This window comes from Haliotis asinina, chromosome 13 (genome assembly GCF_037392515.1).
Source record: "Haliotis asinina isolate JCU_RB_2024 chromosome 13, JCU_Hal_asi_v2, whole genome shotgun sequence".
NCBI lineage: Eukaryota > Metazoa > Mollusca > Gastropoda > Lepetellida > Haliotidae > Haliotis > Haliotis asinina.
Window position 1 is genome coordinate 37,945,549 of NC_090292.1, and position 20,605 is coordinate 37,966,153.

General features: G+C 38.5%; 1 protein-coding gene across 1 annotated transcript in view; it reads right to left on the reverse strand.

Annotated features, from left to right (window-relative positions):
• LOC137259814 (testis-expressed protein 9-like) overlaps positions 1–20,605 on the reverse strand; it is a 139,275-nt gene that overhangs the window by 108,643 nt on the left and 10,027 nt on the right. The window contains exons 2-4 of the mRNA XM_067797431.1: positions 15,789–15,895; positions 15,344–15,407; positions 1,936–2,003 (exon numbers count right to left, since the gene is read on the reverse strand). Coding sequence (XP_067653532.1) covers positions 1,936–2,003; positions 15,344–15,407; positions 15,789–15,895 — 239 coding nt within the window. The remainder of the gene's footprint in view (positions 1–1,935; positions 2,004–15,343; positions 15,408–15,788; positions 15,896–20,605) is intronic.

The window sequence follows — 20,605 nt, forward strand, 5'->3', positions numbered from 1 at the left end:
TATGTTCAACAATGTTGATGTGTGACATCACTACCTATGACCAATTTCTTTCAAAATGGCGGTTTCGCTGACAAGGGTACACAGGATTTTATGAGGACTTTTTCCTTGATGCAGGGATCTTTTGTACATAAATGAGAGATGTAAGTAATCAGAATTATTCCGTCTATCTGTGTATTGTTATCTGATTTTATAGCTTACATTGTAAATGACGAAAGAAGCCAGAAATGCCAACAAGTACCGTTGTCGTTCTACGTGATTTTTGCGTCAGTCATGGCGTCACGCTGCACCAAAAGTTTGACAGTTTCATATGAATTATCAAATGATTGCACTGTATCTATTTTTAATTTACTATTTCTTGCTACGATATTCTTCCGCTCAATATTCTAAGCGTAGTGAGCCATTGTAAGCGTTCATTACACGGCTGGATGCTGGAAAATTTCCGAAAATGCTACACAGTGTAAAATCGGATTTTTTTTTGTTTACATTTCAAACAAGTGCTGTCTTTCGAGCACAGCGTTCGTTTCATACCTAGTATCTTTCGTTTGCTTTTAGCTAGACAGTTGGTATTGGTGACAAAGACCATTTGTAATTTGATTCTAAGATGTGTGGGGAATTCCATGATGCATTTGTCGCAGCTGACTATGAAATATAAGGGACGTAATAGGTATTGCAATACCGACCATCCAATATGGCGGAAAGTGCACTTCGGCATTTGTGTAAGTGCATTTTCGAAATCATCCCAACCGATTCTGGGTTCATCGGCGACATTTCAGAATTATCATTACGGGTTACATGTAAACTTGATATCAGTGATCAATAATATGCTATTTTTGAGATTCAATACTCACAGTATTTATCCGATTTACACATTTCAAAACATACAACTAATAACGCTCTGAATCGCGTTTTTCAATAAGGTGAAAAATGCCGACATTTACGATGAAGCTTATTTTGAAAAGCAATTTTAAGTACTTTAGCTTGGTCTGAGATGATAGTGGATGGTATCAAGAAACAGGGAAGTGTCCACAAAATTCAAAACTGTGAAGTATATATATGTGCGTGGTATATCTAGAAGTTTATTGGACTTCAAAGTGAGGGGTGAAGAGGAAGGACATATATGTCCCTGTGGCATCCAGGGGGTTAATGTAATTCAAGTGACATTTCAGCTTTCGTTGCCTCTAACTTCACATTCGGACACAATGTTTAATGTTAAAATACAACATGAAGCATTTTTGTCACAGGACATAACCTAGCACGATACGTCCACTGGGTTCCTTAAAATACATACAGGTGGTGATTTTTTGTGTAAAACATTCAGAAAAGCATGATTTTACCCAAAACCTTTGTCAGAGTCCATTGCTGTAATTTGATTGGCTTCCTAAGGACAAGTGCATGATTCTGACCAATCACGTACCTAAAGCCAATCCAGTGATCAACAACATGGGCAACGATCTGTGCAAGTGGGAACCGATGACATGTGTCCACAAAGTCAGCAAGCCTGACCACCAGACCCCATTAGTCACCTCTAACGACAAGCATTGTTGCCTTTTATGGCAAGCATGGGTAGCTGAAGGCCTATTCTACCCCGGACATTCATGGGTCTTTCATAATAAGTAAATGCATCTGGTTGAGCTGCTGTTGGAAGAGATGAGAGTAATATTATTACGCCAAGTATTTTTGGCAAGGAGAAGAGAAACACAAAATTTGCAAAATATAAATTTATAATCTTCAGATTATCAACAGTCAAACTTCATCACTGTTAGGTTTCATTTTGTGTAACCGACATGTATTGCCTCCTGAGTTTTCATTGCTGATGGGTTATTGCGCACACTGTCAACCACCAGCTTACCTGTCACCATGAGGAGTAGTCCGGTACTATAGATATGATACAACTAGCCTATGCATTCTGGTGATGTATTCATGCAAGTATCTTACTTGAGAAAATCGTCTGTGTTGATGTTGTCCAGCAGACGTGACTTGGACAGTGCAGCTTCCTGCTCCCGCTGCAACCAAAACAACACCATCAGTTCAATTTAAAACACACATCTGCTTGCCATTTCTAGTATGACCAGAAATTATTGAGAATTTTAGGAATATGTCTAATTGGAAACTCTAGAATAAACAACCTTGACCAGCTATCAAGTGCTTGGTTTCATTCAAGAGAAACAACTTCGTTAATCCTTTTTCATTAGTTTGTGAAGAGTTATAACCCTTTGTTTACTTGCTAACAGAAGACATTTTAAGTGGTCCTCAGTATGGATGATTTAGAGAAGAGGAAGTTGATTTTAGGACATTATTACATGGACATCAGATCAGCTTAAGTGATTTCAAGTAGCACAGGCATCCCAATGTCCATTGTTTATCGTATACTGAAAAATACTGCAAATGGATATGGCACTGAGCACCAGGGAGGCAAAGCCAAGCCCAGAAAATTGACTGTTGGTCACAGGAAGCAGCCTGGTATTCTTGTTTCTATAAAAATATAAGGCTGGATATGACTGATACAGGAACTGTGGCTGTCTGTAAGGAGACAGTATGAACTGAGATGTATGTAATAGGTCAGCCTGGCTCCCTGGGTCTGTTGCGCATGCGCTAACGCTAATACTGACCCAGGCAAACACTGCCAAATGGCGGCTTCACTGCAGGGAGACGCACCATACATTTGCTATAGTAAAATCGTAGAATAGGTGGTTAGAAGTTTTTCATACTCCACCAGAACAACAGCCATCATTACTTTCAGTGTTGGAAAACATTATTAAGCAGTTTCAATAAACAAAATTCGTCATTACATGGGCAACACGCAAACAATGACACACACTTCCTTTTTCATCAAAGACATGCACTTTGATATTTCGTGTCAGCTTGCTATTACCAAAAAATCATACACATAAAACAGTTAAATTGATACAGTTATTAATATTTCATAATGTGTCCATTTCCTATTACATAAAAACACTGTAGCTATATCTGGGGCTGGAGAGGGGTGGGGAATGAGGTATATTCAGTTTTGAAACCTCTTGCTATAACAATCAGAATAAAAAAACAATTTAATACAGACAATGTTGGATTGCATGATACACGCATGCCAGTGAAGCATGCTTAGACTAGTCAGACAACTAGTCTCTGAAAAGAACATACTAGACTGAAAATCGTTCACTGTGAAAGAAACTAAAATGAAATGAAAAGGAGTCCTGAGACTTTCTTCATTTTCCTGAAGCTGTGGCAGTCTAGACTTGCCTCGTTTTCTAGACTTGTGTGGGCTTTCTTAGTTTTATTTGCTTCAGGGTCTGTACAAGACTACTCTTTGCTGTTTAATATAAATATGGATATGATTTATATACAGCATCAAAGTTGTCTTGTCTGTCTGTCAAAGTTTTCAGATAAAAGATGTTGGTTGGCTTGTTGTTTAAGGCTGCACTCAGCACTTTTCCAGCTATATGGCAGTGGTCTGTAAATAAATACATAATCGTGTCTGGCCCAGGCAGTCCAGAGATCAACAGCCTAAGCATTCATCAAATAAAAAATGTCATTATGTGGGACTGTCCATATAATTGTTTAAGATACATACAAATTCTTATGGCTGAGCAATGGTTACTTACAGCCAATATATGCATATGAAATTCATATTCAACAAAAGATCATCCACTTAATATACAATATAATTAAAATTACAGTCATTCAGTGGGACATTTGTGTATCTTCCAAAGTCGACTGGAAGTTTATACCTGCTACATCTGAAAAGAACCATGGAAAACCAGCAGATAGAGCCCATTACGACATCCCTTTATCTTGTGCTAATCATATATGTTCAAATTGAAATCAAAACAGAATATTCTTAATGAGCAGTCCATTCTGTACAGCAAAGACAAGACAGTTTGCGTTCATCCAAACACATAAGCCAACACCAATACCTCATACGCCCTTGTGGTGTGCACATTCTCCCCAAACCATAGCACTGTTTGCAGTTTTAAGAAACCGTTTACTCTTTTTTGCTGTACGCCTTCAATAATTTTACAGTTTGAGGTCCCCTATACTTCTGCATACTTACACACTATAGGAACAATCATAGCATTAAATATCATAATTAATCTTGACATGGTTTACTGTCAAATTTCTTTTGGCATCTGTACAACATCCCTTTTACTGTGTGCACTAAGAGTAGTTAGTTTATTTGTACAAACCTGAAATCACGAAAGCTGTTGTGAAAAATGAAAGCTATATGTTCTCACAATCTACTACCATTTAGTATTGTCTCCTGCTTTGCCTAGTTTTCGAGTTACAACCCTTGTTTTCATAGACGATTATGTCAAAATAACTTAGTGTCACTAGGTTGTAATCCATGTTAGGTGGTATAAACCTACACGTTATTTGTTATCATTCACTTGATGCTCAGTTAATGAATTTATAACAGGTATAATTAGTGGTAACGCCACTTAGATTACCCGACAAAGACCCCCATCTGGCATTTCTTTTGTCTGGATCGATCAAAGGATTGACCGATAACACCCTGATTGATTAATTACTTTTATGGGGATTTAAATGGGGGATTGGTCAAAAGATTGTGTTTATGTATGTACATTTACTAATCTATACTGAATACACTCTGTCGTGTCTGTGTCTAAGTAAAACAACACCCTTCTTTCAAAGGATTGACCGCCAATACATTGAGTGATTGCTCATTATTGGCTAACTAAATAACTTTTTATAAAGAATGACGCACATTATACAATTAGTTGCCAGATGTGTTATCTTGGGTAACCAATGAAACTACATTATATATAGCAATGTGAAAAACCTGAAACGATACATCACGTTTTCGTATATTAGACTGTTAAAAGACACATCACTCGGGAAATCTGCAGACAAATTATATATCACTTGTTTTTGTGGATATTGATGGATTGTTTTTAATTGTCGTAGCTTTCAACAGAATCATTGTTTTCGTCGTTAAGTGTAATGATGCAGATGACATGCACTAGAGTGTGTGGAAAACTATGAAATGTCTACAGATTGCATTCCTGTTACACATTCGCAGATCGTTTCTTTTTATTAAGTTTCAAAATACATACAAGTATGATTATAAAGTAATTAGGATTATGAGACCAAGTATAAAGACGTATACTGACAAGTGTCTACATACTGGTGAGTGAAGGTTACAAACCAAGTAAATTTAGCAAGTGAAGAAATTTATCGCGCTGTATTTTCAATTCGACCCCAACCTCGCTTAGGTTAAGTTACAGGTTGTGTCATGCAAACTCCTTGTGGTAATGATTCAAATACATATTTATGTAGATTTCCTAACGTGATGAGAACAAACCATACATAATCTCATTCATTCAAATGGATTTGACTTCATGATTTTAAAAAATGGCGGCTCCCTGTCTTGGGATGGATGCTATTTAAGTTTGTTTTCACCGACTTACAAAAGGACAATTACTTTCTACTAGTAGTAAAATATGTATTTTATTGATGAACAGTAGGATTTTACATGATATTGCTTATAACATAACAATTTCACTCTTGGAAGTGAGGTGGAGGTCAATATAACATTGCTTGCAATATAAATGTCACGCTGACCCCTACCTTGCTTCCTTGGAAGAAGTCCTTATGTTAAAAGTTGTGTCATGCAAAATCCTTTTGGCTATGATTCAAATGCATATTTAACTACCAGTAAAAAGTAGTTTTGATTTTCTAACTTGATGAGAACAAATCATAATCTCGATAATTCTAACATACTTTAGCCCGTGACTTCAGGATTTTCAAAAATGGCGGCACCCTGTCTTGGGATGAATGCTATTTAAGTTTATTTTCACCGAGTTCCAAAATCAAAATTACTTTCTACTGGTAGAAATATATGTATTTTATTGATGGACATTAGGATTTTACATGACATTTTACATGACATGACATTATAACATAACAATTTCACTCTTGGAATCGGTCAATATAGGGGGTCAATATAAGATTACTTATGATAATATTGTCACTTCGACCACAACCCCGTTTCCGAGGAAGAAAGCGATATATCCATGCAAAATCCTTTTGGTCAGCAATGTGTAGTAAGCAGTCTTGATTTTATAAACTCGATGAAACTTGAATTCCATTTTCTATCCTGGAAGCGTGGTAGAGGGTGAACCATCCGATTTAGTATATACCACAGGCTTCTACAAAGCTCACTTCGCACACACTAACAACCAATTTAAGCACAAACTACGGACTCTGGTGGAAATCTGTGCATAGTAACACCATCACCCAACCCAAGGAACAATTGATGGCAACACAACAATTCGGCATGTCTTTGGTGACGTTGAGAAATCAGCAAAATGACAAGCGTCCTACACATTTTCTATACATTTAACGGGAAACCGTTCCTTCTATGACGTCACTGTAGGGCTCTGGCGACAGAGTTACGTAACCTGTCTGCGGTTTCGTTTGCGGGCGAGAGAGAAGCAGACGGCTTTTTAGCAACTTTTAAACGCTTGGTATTAATTAACCACAAGTTTTTTTAAAAAAAAATTGTTGTTTTGTTTATGACTAACCAAAAGTCTTCATATGCAGTGATAAAAAGAGTACCCAAAAATTGAGGAAGGAAGGATGAAGATTTGGTCACAGGTGACGGACTGTATGCAGCAGCCTATACACATACGGAAAGTCTGGTAGCATCATCATCTAATGCAGACATTGCAGGAAGAGGAAAGAAAATACACAAGCAAATGAAAGATTTGGCGTTCACAGGGTTTTGTCCTTTCATGTCTGATCTCTTTGGTGAGGTGGCTTTGTTAAGCCTGAAACTACAGTCTAGTATTCTTCCTGCAGCAGTTGCATCCATCCAGGATTGTCTGGAAACTATCACAAGCATGAAACAGGATTACATTCAAGGGGGACTGCACGAGAAATTTGGGCTGTGTATTGAAAGCAAAGAAAATCTCCCGAGCCCAATCAAATTTCAAGGCATTGAAATGACTGGTAGTGTTGGTTTGGCCAAAGAAGAACTGAAGAAACATGTGGCATCTACCGTTGACATCACCATCATGGAGTTGGAGTCCAGGTTAGAGAATGCTTGGTTCAAATACAAATGAAGGGGCCCAAGGTGCTGTGAAGAGCTTCCAGGTGTTTAATCATGACACCTGGCCAGAGCGTAAAAGGGAACACTTTGGAAATCATGAAATAGATGTTCTGTGCGATTGGTTAAGAATACCTCTTGTCTCTGCTGGATGCAATGTGGAGGCAGTTCAGACAGAGTGGAGGCAGATGAAAGTTTTTGTGGCAAACACCTTCAAGGATAAATCTTACTCTGATCTCTGGCAAATCCTACTCAGCAAGGATCCATACAAAACAGATTTCAGCAATATACGTCATCTTGTGAGGATCATGTTAACCCTGCCGATTAGCTCTGCTGAATGTGAACGGGCTTTCTCAGTCCAGAAAAGAATTAAAAGTGATGTTAGGAGCTTCTTGTTTGTGCAAAGACTGTCTGATTTGATTTTGATTTCATCAGAAGGTCCCAAACTTGCTGAGTTTAACCCAGAGAAGTCAGTTAATAAATGGATGTCTAATGGCAAGAGAAGGATTGCTGGTGGCCCTGGACAAACAGATTGGTCAAAGAACATTGTGACTGTGAAACCAAAATTTAAAGACAAAATCTGAGCTCTCAGTGGCAGTTACAAAAAAGCAGGAAACTTTAGTCAGTAGTTAAATATGTCTCCATTTAATTGAAGTTTCTTTGATACAGTGACACTTGACAAGATTAAAATTCTTCTGAGACAGGATGTCATTCTGTAGCTTAAGATCCGGAATACCCAGTCCTGCAAAAGTAATCATTTTTCTTATCATTATGATGTAATATGTTCAATGTTAATAGTTAGCTCAAAGTAAGCCAGTTACTATATGTGTTGATACCTCATAAAGTAGCTTCCAGATCGCATATTTCTTTTGAAATAGTTTGTTTTTGAATCACTGGACAGAGTGAGGAAATAAAACAAAATGTTGGTTGGAATTGTAGTAGTTCATTCACAAAATACTAGGTGTAATACCACTACATGTGTCTGGCTAGTAAATTTTTTATTTGGCTAGTGAAAGAAAATATTTGCTAGTCAAAGGCCTACTAAATAAAATTATGTCCACAGAGCCCTGGCATAGCTGAAAATTGTTATCAATTTATACACTTAAGGTTCTGTAATACAGTGCAGTCATGAAGAACACCTGAATGAACATTAACGGTCCAATGCTGCAAGAAACTGCATGTCACAAATGACAAGTGTTCCAAGGTCAAGGTCACAGAGCAGTCAGTATCTACTATCTTGTGTGGCCACCATTGGCATCAATGGTTGTTTGGCATCGGCGTCCTATAGACTGGACCAGATTCCGAACAAAGTGCCTGGGAATGAGTTGGAACTCTTCCCTCAAGGCCACAAACAGAGCAGGTAATGTTCGTGGTTGAGGGTCACGCTGTTGCAAACGACAATCCAATTTGTCCCACAAATGTTCAATACAGTTAAGATCCAGTGATCGTGAGGGCCAATCAAGAACCTGAAAGTTGTTCTGGGCAAGGAAATCCCTGGTTGTTCTTGCTGTATGCGGCCAAATGTTATGCTGAAAAATGACGTTCTGGAAGAAAGGAAGGCCTGATCATTTCAACACAGTAACGTCGATCTGTCAAATTACCCTGGACCTAAATGAGATCTGTCCTGCCACTGTATGAGATTCCAGCCCAAACCATTACACCTCCACCACCAAATCTGTCCACCTCCTGTACACAATTTGCAGCGTAGCATTCATTACGTCAATATACACGTGCACTTCTGACATCGCAGCATGTAACATGACTCATCACTGAAGATAACAATTCTCCACCTTTGCAATGGGAATGGGGGATGTTGGTGACACCACTGTCTGCATTGTTGCCAATATTGACATGTAAGGACAGGTCCTCGCAAAGGTCTTCTGGAACAAAATACCAGCCCCACGTATGCAGTTCTCACAGTCTGATCAGAAATTGTTCTGAGTCCTGGCACTACCGATGTTGTGGAGGATTCTGTGGTAAACTTGTTACGCAAATGTTAAAGCCAAATAAACCTGTCCTGAGCGAGGCGTGGTCACTCGCTGTCATCCTGACCTGGGGCAATCACGTGTTGATCCTTGCTGCTGGTAGTGATGCCAAAGTCTTGCTATGGCAGTCTGTGACACATTCAATTGCCTTGCAATTGCAGAGACTCCCAGCCTCCAAATGACCAATCACATTGTTGTGCTGAGCCAACATGACTAGTCAAGTCTAGGCATGACTTCAACACCAAATTTAGATTGTCAGCAGTCACAAAAGCATTTCTTGAGGAAAACAGATTTTGGTGCATTTTGGCAAGTTGTCCTCAATGACAATGGATTCAAAATCTGAAATGTTTGCGGACAGTGTTCACCACATTTTCAGTTCCGCTCAAAGAATGACAGATCATGATCATCGCATTTCAGTAATGGCAAATGCATTGCTGGTAAAAGTTTATCTACAGTATTTATACTGAAAGATGGATTTACTAAGTGACAAGGTGAGAAAAAAATGCTTTCTAATGCTATCCTTCCACAAACATCTATCCTATCTAAATTACCGACAGTTGTTATGAGCAAACAAAATGTGATCCTACTCACATATTCTTTTCGGAATATTCATCATTACATTCTGGATGCAGGCTGTGTATGCCGACTTTCAGAACAAACAAGGTTCGCCACTCATATGTTCCAGCTTGTATTAGATGTACTAACAACAAATTCAGTGAATGACTTGTCTTCCACTTTTCACAATTCTAGTCATTATCTATGTTTGTGTACTAAATTGATTTATTTATATCCTGATTATTTTACACAACAGGTTTATGATTACTATTTGCAATGTTATGTATGGCTGCTTTATGAAAGAAAAGAACAGCATATAATGCAAAACAAACTCCCTGGAGGGTAACAAAGAATTATCTTATCTTATCTTATCTTATCTTATCTTATCTTATCTTATCTTATCTTATCTTATCTTATCTTATCTTATCTTATCTTATCAATGGGTCCCAACATCTAACATTCTCATAGATTTATTCAAACTAAATCCAGTGAAAATTTATTATCAAATATCTGTATGACAAGCTACTCATTGTAAATCCTGCTTCATTTTCAGCCTCTGTTCAAGTTCTAAAATTATTGGTTTCATTCAGCATACATTACTTAATGGGTAATTCATTCAAAAAAATTTTCTGCACTAGTCATTTGCATTCGGAAATCTGACCTTGATTTTACATATCTCAGTTCCAGTGGTTATTTTAACTACGTACGGAAATGCTCGATATACACCGATTCCTTCTGATTTCAGACACGTGGCTGCTTTGAATAAAAATGAAGAAGCATTTTGGTGAGAAAGGTAGTACCCTTGCTGACAGTAGAGAATGAAAGAGTGACAATGAGACAGGTACAAGTTCTGATGTTTCTAACAGCAAGAACGTTAGGAACACTGAATCTGAGACCAGTACTAAATCTAGACCTACATCTGATACATTTCCCCAGACATCGCAACCGTCCAACACGTCCAACAAATCTCAATTGAAAACACAATGTTAAAGTTAAAAACCTTCATCTAGTACAGTTACTCGGCATGTAAAGGACGATTGGGTCAAGGCGTTTCCATGGCTCAGTTTTGAGGATGGAAAAATGTTTTGTAAACTATGCGTGGAAGCAAAAGTGAAACTTAAGTTATGGAAGGCAGTATCAATTTGAGAAAATCAGAACTAGACGATCATTTAGACAGTGCATCACACACTCAAGCTGTTAAACTTCTGTATCAAGAAACTGCCATGGTTGCTAACACTGAAACTGCCAAGGAGAAAAACAATGAAAATTTACTTGCACAAATGAACACTGTACATTTATGGCGCACGGGCATATCCCTACTGTTAAATTCTCAAAACTGATTGAACTTCAGCAGAAGAATGGCTGTTCAAGTTTACTTAAAGGTGTCGTGGGCAGTCATTCACATTCCATTGAAGAAATGGACCATGCCCTAGTTGCAAGTACAATCAAAGATATTAAGTCAAAAATTGAAAAAAGCAAGTTTGTTGGCTTAATCATGGATGAAACCGTGAATGTAACTGTCTAAAAAAACCTCATTATATTCGTGAGGATAGAAAATCAAGGGAACACAGAAACATTGTTTCTTGGAAATTTCAGTGTACACAATGGTACATCAGAATGTGTAACAGAGAAAATTAAAGAAGTGCTTCCACAATGGAATATTGAGTTAAATCACGTCATTGGGTTTGGTTCCAATGGAGCTAGTGTGATGACAGGCCACCGGACAGGGGTTGGTGTTAGGCTACAAACATGTGACTGCCCATATCTGATTCATGTTCACTTCATAGCACATAGGGTGGCAAATCAACTAAAGCTGTCGCAGACTATAGAAAAACTTGAAAGAGATATATAAACTTTATGAGTGAGTGAGTGAGTTTAGTTTTACGCCGCACTCAGCAATATTTCCAGCTATATGGAGGCGGTCTGTAAATAATCGAGCCTGGACCAGACAATCCAGTGATCAACAACAGCAGCATCGATCTGCGCAATTGGGAACCAATGACATGTGTCAACCAAGTCAGCGAGCCTGACCACCCAATCCCAATCCCGATCCCGATCCCAATCCCGATCCCGATCCCGATCCCCTCTTACAAGCTGAGTCACCTTTTATGGCAAGCATGGGTTGCTGAAGGCCTATTCTACGCCGGGACCTTCACGGGTCTATAAACTTTATGAATATTCAGCGGTTCAGTACAAAAGACTGCACGAACTGTCTGAAGTTTTGGAAGAGAGTGAGTTTTCCAGTGTCAAGCAGCCGTGTAGCGTTCGATGGTTGTTGGTAGAGCATGCGGTTGAATCAACATAAAAGAAATTGGACGGCATTTGTGGTGAAGATAGAGGAGGAGGCCAGTGAACGAAACAACCCTGTCACAAAAAACATTATAAAAAAAATCAAAACCTATGGATTTGTTGTAATGACGTACGCATTGTCAGATATCCTGTATTACATGGACAAATTAGTTACAGTCTTTCAGAAAGACTCTCTAAATCTCTGCATGGTCATATCTATAGTGATTTCCACTACTGATGCACTTCAAGGGTTAAACGGAAACCCTGGCCCAAGTGAACAATTTTTCTACACAGCGCAACTGATACTAGCACTGGTAGGGTATTTTGGGATGTGACTTTACAGTATGCTGAAGACAGGTCAATCACTGCTTTCAAGAAATCTCAAAATGAGTTCTTAGCAGAATTATGCATGTCACTGAGAAATAGATTTCCAGAGGATAGTTTGACAACATATTCAATCCCTCAAAATACCCTGGTAAAGAGGAACTCTCTGAACATGGAGGGGATTCCATGTCCGTCCTGTTAGACCACTTCTGCCCAGAGACTGGTCAGATGGCAGGTGACGTCACAGTTATTCAAGCAATAATTGACCGCGAGAGAATGCAGAGGGATTTCCCACATTTTAAGAGTACCATGGTCCGCTTTGGCTCTATGGCTTTGGAGCAAAAATGCAAAACAATTGCTCGTGAATATGGGGATCTTTACCCTGACTTCAAAAGCCCTGCTTCAGCTGCACTGGTGATTCCAGTATCAAGTGTACCAGCCGAGCATGGTTTCAGTCTTCAAAAGAGGATTCACACAGCCAGCCGGAATCAGCTGTCGGAACACAGATTGAACAATCTGATGCTCCTCAAAACCCACAGAAAACAGGAGCATGTGAAAGGTGCCACAGAAATATTTGGAAATAAAAGACGAAAATATTAGGAGAGTGTTATCTTTATTTATTTATTTATTACATTACTAGTTGACCGGGAAAAAATGGAAATGTCCGATAAAGTTAAAGACAGTCGCTCATGATGACCGGCTGTTGAAAATGTCAGCGGGAACACTGAGTAATGATGACAGCAATGTGTTGTGGATCTTTTCAACATGCTTCAAGTATGCTTCATGATAATTATGGAACAATGGATACATCAGATAATAGCACATTATCACAGTTTCCTGGTCTTGCCTGCACCACCCATAGTCGATGGAATCAGTTTGTACCTGACAATCGGAGCGATCAGTGTCTATTTCACTATATGCGATACTGGTTATGTGATGACCTTCATTAAACACATTAGCTTTCAACTGTTGCTTTGCTTTCGTTTTGAGGGAAACTAAAGTTCTATCCCTACTCAGGACTAATTAGTTGTGCAAATGGTACAATCATATGATTGGAATGTTCTCAACACTTGAATCCCATATTCGTATACTTGATACTTCACCAAGTGTGGTAGTACACCAGGTGACATTGCGTTCTTGATTCTGTTACGAGTGTGTATTTTCTGTATATTTTGTTATTAATTAATTATTATTGGGTTACAACGTTTAGTGTTTTGAATAATAAGTATGATGGGTCACATTTTGTGTAATAGATGGTCAGCATTTTTAGGATTTTGGCACCAGGTTTTCCGAAAATTATCTGCCCTTGGCCTTTTATTTGTTTACTTCCGGGAGACTGTTCTGGAAGAGGTCAATGTGAGTGGCGATGGTCGTATTTGCTCAAACTTTCAGAAAATGACTGAAAGTATATATAAATGCTAGCTGCCGTGGTGGAGGGGACACACATTCATATTACTAGTGTAGCATTACGCTGCCAACGTTTGATCTTCATAGCTGCCATCAGACCACTAGCTGTTACATTCTGCATGACTGTTTTTCTCTCGCAATAAGACTTTGGTGAGTTTGCTATATTATATTTTGTGACCCATTGCCCTAGATTTTGTCTCCCGTGTATTGTATTTGAAACTGGTATTGTGAAATTGACTTGTGACCTGGTAAAACTTGCTCTTTTGCTTAGATCTAATAATACAAAATTTGAATGTTTTAGACTTGTCTTTGTTCTGTTTTGCTCGTTCACAGAGGATTTCTCACATCGTTTGTCACGGCAAATTCTCAACCGTAACAATTCACTCTTCCTGAATCTTGCTTAGAGGCTGAAAACCAAATTTTCCAAACCCGCACACTTGAATGTTAAACCCTCCCTTGTCACATACAAGAAGCCTATCCAGGTCACTCGTAATGCTTTGTTTACTTTCTGCCATTCTTACACGAACTTTTGCTCCCCGGAAGTAGGAAAAACAAAGGGCAACAATACGTAAAGGGCGATATGAACCCTTATTGAAGAGGCCTATAACACAAATATTAACCATGACATTACAGTCGAACCCCGTTTACTCGGACCCTACATATCCGGAAAACCCGCCTTCTGGACGATTTATATGTGTAATGAAACTTACTCGCTTAACCAGACCCAGCGCTTCCGGACCCGGACGGCGAATTTTCAAATTATTCCCATAGATTTCCATTGAAAAATGATCCAGTTATCCAGACGGAGAGATCTGTGCAACGTGCATGTGCATGTGTCACGTCATGGTTACCGCACGACTGTGTGATTTCATTTTAATCTATCGGAAGGCATTTCATGTGAATTGATTAAGTAGCCATCAAAACACTGAGGACGCGTGTCACTCATGTAGTTCATTAGGATTTGGTGGGTGTGAAGACATCTCATCAGTAATGAAAACACATGTTAAGAAGGATTAAGGTAAGCTCCACTGTAATTGTACTGTATATAACACTTATAAATCGACCTCTGCTATCTGTAGTGATGCAAGTCAAAAATAGCCAGCCACATGATCTAAGTCATGTGATCCCGTCTGGAAGTTTACTTTCTTCAGACAGCATAAGTTTGACGCAGTTCCATATGTTTTTAGGGCATTTAAAATTAAAATAAAGAATACTCAACTGGCAAAATAGAGACTTTTGTCATCAATTTACGTTTTCCATCTGACTTACCACCTGAAGCTCCTCACACTACATGATTACATCCGAGGCAACATCACAAATGATAACAAATTCTGTCTTCCATGTATTATTGGTACACTTATATGTTATGATGATTCACTGTTACTTCTATTGACTGTTGATTTATTGATATGCGTTACTGAAAATTTTTTGCTTTCACTTAATTTTCACGATTTGCTTGTTTGATCAAGTTAATCAGACATCTCGCTATCCGGACGATTTTCGAGTGAAACCAAAACATCCGGATAAACGGGGTTAGACTGTATTCTGCATCTGATACTTCCTGTATTTTGTGCTCCACATTTATCAACGGAAGTCAATTAATAAACTATCGATAGTCACGCATACTATTAATGAATCAATAGTTTTTCAATTTCTGACATTGACTAATTGCAATCCATTGACATTTTGATGCATCGTTACTGCCCTACTGGATACTCACCATGACTTGCTCTGCTTCACGAACCAGGGTAGCAGTCTTGGCTTCAAGTTCCTCATTTAGTCGCCTGCAACAAAATTCACAAATTCATATTTGTAAAAGCCTTGGTGCTTAAGTTAGATTAATGACTTTGTCTGCGGAAAATGTGATGCCTCAGTTTAAGTCTGTGGGTTGGAATCACAGATGGGGCTAGAACTGGTACTAAGAGAGTGTAATCCCAGATATGACATAGTTACGGTCAACCATTATCTAAAAGGCATCATGTGTATTCATACCTGTATATCAGTTCCAAGATATAATCCTGTTAACCATATTATTTAAGTAGACACTAAATTACAAAAATATTGAAATTATATGGTGTTTGCAACAAAATGTGCCATCACAAATATATAAAAACACAATTCAAGCTCAATATTGTTATGAGTTTTAAAGAAGACAGTTGTCGTACTTGTATTGCTCTTCTTTAGTGCGGATGTCATCAGCAGAGGTCTGTTTGGACTGCTTTGTCCTAGATCCAGCTAACCGTGGTCTTCCTGCAGCTGAAGGCTCACCATCCTGGAATGATTGGGATATCACTTGTAACAGTTTACATCAGTTATATCTCATTCATCTGGAAACTCCCTGCATAAACATATACTGGCGGTCCACAAACATTACTCGAAGAATTTGTCCACAATAAAACCACCTGGTGAAGATTGAACAGTTTCTGAAGTGTTGGCCTGTATAAGTCAAAGTGCAACAGACACTGGCCATCAATGATGCAAACATATTTGGCAACTACCTCAACCTGGTTTTGGCCACACACAGATTAAACAAACATTCAGATTTGTAAAGATTATAGATATTAAAATTCATATCCGAAAAAGATGACCATGCCTCAAAAACTGGCAATGTATTGCAAAATATTGCAACTTCAGGTACCTGTATTGCATTATGTACTGCCATATATTGCAACTTCAGGTACCCGTATTGCGTTATGTACTGCCATATATTGCAACTTCTGGTACCCGTATTGCGTTATGTATTGCGATATATTGGGAACAACAGTGTTTGACAGTAAGGGTCATTAATTGTACACGTTGATTCTATTTTCAACATACTAAGTTACCGAACTTATAGTCAGGGACTCTAATTTCTTTTTACACAATTAATTCATAGTATTGCAGTATGTTGTTTTGTCTTTGAATAACGAAGGAAAACATTTGTTGTGAATTGTAGTGTGTGTAGATTTTCGAATGTTCACTGCCACCATGTTTGTACAGTGCACCATGTTAAATATTAGTGCATGAATGGCACAAGGGCATGGGCTAGAATGAATTAACACTGATATAAACAGCACACTGAGATCCAATTATAACATTAAAAACTCTGTGATATGATCTTCAAGCATGACACGAGACATTCTCAGTTATGAGAGACTTTTGGTGTAGCAGCTGATTGCATGGTTCAAAACTGATTAAAACATCAAATACAGAGGTTTGTTTATTAGACTCATTGTTCACAACTTTTGAAACTAGAAAGGTCATTGCTGTAGGTAACGTTATGAAAATGCCAGAGGCTTCATGTTGTAAAATGACACGTAAGTTACCTGTCGCCGGCAACCATAATGTTTGACTGTGACTAAGGACTACCCTGCAAGTCATTGCTACTTTTATATATCCAACCATGAACATTTCTCCTGATAATGACATACATCTTTATCACCATCAAACATAAAATAGGAAGGTTTTTTCAATCTACAAAATGTCACCAGGTTATCAGACACGTACGTTACCACAACAAAATTGGTCCTATTACCATATCTGTTTTATTTCAGTCATGATTAGTAAAGCCGAGGAATAATGTATGTTAAATAGAAATACATAATTAGTTTGCCAAAATAATAACTAGTACGATATTGGGCTGGAAATTTCAGATGCAAGAATACATGGGTCAAGCATGATTTTTTCTTGATACAAACATTACAAGTACAGTATCATACTGTTGAAGGTACTATTTATTAGGCTTCATTATGAGAAACAGGGTTGTATGTAAGTGAAAGTCAGCAATCATAAGACTTCATTGGAACCTCTCTAAGACAGCTAGAAGCCATCGAACATTGATGTGATACATATGTTACCAATAGATACGTAACTCAAGATACGAAACTGCAATGATATTCAGTCAAAACTATGAAACTACGGCAGATATTTGACGAAGGATATGTCACATATCCCAGACACTGCCATTTGCTTCAAAGTTTCAGGAGGAGGAAATTCAAACAGCCCTAATCTCACGGCTCTCCACTGATGTATTGACAAGCACTGAATGTGCAGGTAAGCTGACTACATGTGTCACATATGGAGGTTATTTAAATATGTTAAGGTTATATAGATATATCTAGAGTTACACAGTTGATTTATTTTGATGTATTAAGACTCCAGTGCTTGTTTTTCTCAGTGATACACACGTTACATCCAGTAACATATGTATCAATGTAACAGTGGTCACTCTACATGATACAAAAAAATGAATGTATATCTGAGTATCATTAAAGTTGGATGTTAAAATGTCAGTATAATAACTTATAAACGACAAATCAAAACAAGTGACAAAATCTTTAGCAAAAAGTGTTAATTGACTAGGTGGTAGTAAATACTTATTATTCTGTAACCTCGTGACCTGTGCAGATCCAAGTTACTATAGCATATAATAAAAAATGACCACCCAATAATTCCATTTGTCTTAATATTTTAACATCATAGCTTAACAAACAAACAATAGACTTTACACTTATATTTCAATAGTCGTTTGGAGGTATATAACCATTAACCAGTGTTACGCACATGGTAACGTATGTATCATACTTACATTACCAAAGTTATTTCATGTTCAGGAGTCATTTCTTTTGTTTTCATTTTAAGGATGGGTAAAGGTCGAGCAGAAATACAGAAAGCTTACAGGGAGTGTCAAAAAGGAAAGGGTCCCCAATTTCGGGAAAAGGAAAGACTAAGATCCCGTCAGCAGACTTAGTGGTGGAGGTGGAGGTATTGTTTTGATATATCTGAAGGACATGGTTATCAGTTTCTCTAAAGTGACTGATAGATTCGATACTTTTGAGTACATGGTGGCTGTCATCAGCTCTGGGACAAAGACATTAAAGACTGTCTGTCTATATAGACCCCCACCCTCAAAAGGTAATAATGTGAAAAATCCAGATTTTGATACAGAGTTTTCATCACTGTGTGACTACTTAGATGGCAAGACTGGAACCTACTTGATTTTGGGAGACTTCAATGTCCAGTTTGACAATAAAGAAAATAAACTGACAAAAAACGTATGTGCAGTTCTTGATTCTCATGCCTTAAAGCAACATGTTGCTGAACCCACACACAAATCTGGCCACATCCTTGACTGGATAGTGTCTAGAGATGATAATACTATTCTTGGAATCTCAGTCAAGGATCGACAGATGTCGGACCATTTTATGATCACGTGTCATCTTAACTTTAGCAGGGCTCCCGTCATCAAGATGGAAGCCCAGATCCGGAATCTGAAGAGCATCAATATTCAGGATTTCATAAATGATCTGATGGCATCAACACTCCTTCGTTCCCCGCCTGATGATGTTAATGAACTGGCTGCATTGTTTGATAAAACATTGCACGAGCTACTGAATAAGCATGCACCAATCAATCATGCACCAATTCGTCCCCAAGAAACAGCACCTTGGCATTGTACAGAGGTAAGAAACTCAAAGAGAAAGAGGCGTGTTGCGGAGCGACGCTGACGTAAGTTACGACTCGAAGTCCACCGCCAGATGTACAACTCTGCAACGGAATTAAGTAAATAGATGTATCAGAAATGCTAGATCAGATTACATTATTCAAGAAATTAACACTAACAGTGATAATCCTAAGCTCTTGTTTTCCACTCTGAACAAGCTGATCGGCAAGAAGGCGGACATCACTTTGCCACATGGTACCGATACAACCCTTGCAAACAACTTTAGTACGTATTTCTCAGACAAAATCTCAAAGAAACGTCATGGTTTGGGGTCCGCATGTGATACCGATTCGTATACAAACTTCCAACCAAATTTGTTTCTTTCACGCCAGTCTCTGAACTGGAATTAAAGAGACTAATCACTTCAGCTAAACCAACATCTTGCTCGCTAGATCCGATACACACAAAATTCCTCCTTGGATTAGTGGACGTGCTTCTTCCTGTGATAACAAAGATTGTAAACACCAGCTTGTCCATCGGAAAGGTGCCATCATGTTTCAAGAAGGCAGCTATCAGGCCACAAACCAAGAAACCAGCTCTTGACGCTCAGACTCTGAACTACTTTGAACTACTTTGAACTACTGCCCAGTATCCAACTTGACATTCATGGATTCAAAGATTCTAGAAAATGTTGTTAAAGCACAGCTCTTTGAGCATCTTCAAAAGTCTAATCTGATGGACAATTGTCAGTCTGCAATGTTGCTGAGTCGTTTGGAAAATGACTATGGCTTGAACAATCTGTTGATTCTGGAGACATTGCCATGTTAGTCCTCTCAGACCTTTCAGCCACTTTCGACACCATCGATCATGCAATGTTGCTGCATCGTTTGGAAAATGACTACGGCTTGAACGGTACAGTCCTGGAATGGTGTTCATCATACCTTACAGATAGGAAACAGATTGTCCAAATTAACAAAGCTATGTCCCATAGTAAAGTTCTGGCATGTGCTGTCCCTCAAGGGTCTGTGCTAGGTCCGATCTTTTTCACCACGTACACAAGACCACTTGGACACTTGATATCAGAGCAACAGGTGGCTCATCATTTCTATGCCGATGAATCACAGCTGGTAGACAGTTTCAGACCCAATTTAGCAAACCAGATGGAATCTTTGGATAACATGGAAAGTTGTCTTAACAAAGTCAAATCCTGGATGTCAACCAACATGCTTAAGTAAAATGATGAAAAGACAGAGGCCATCCTCTAGACAGTAAAAATCTCGGCTAACCCACCTGCAAATTGGACAGTCTCTCATACCTTTCTCATCTCATGTAAAAGTATGTCATTTTCATTTGAGAAACATGGGATCTATTTCGTCATTTTCTTACAGCTGACACTACTGCCACGCTGGTTAGATCGCTCATCCTTTCTTTCTCATCTGGACTACTCTAACAGCTTACTCGTGGGAATATCAGGAGATCAGCTAAACAGACTGCAGAGGATACAGAACAAGGCTGCCCGTATCATAACTAGGACTAAGCTCCATTCTCACATCTCCCCAG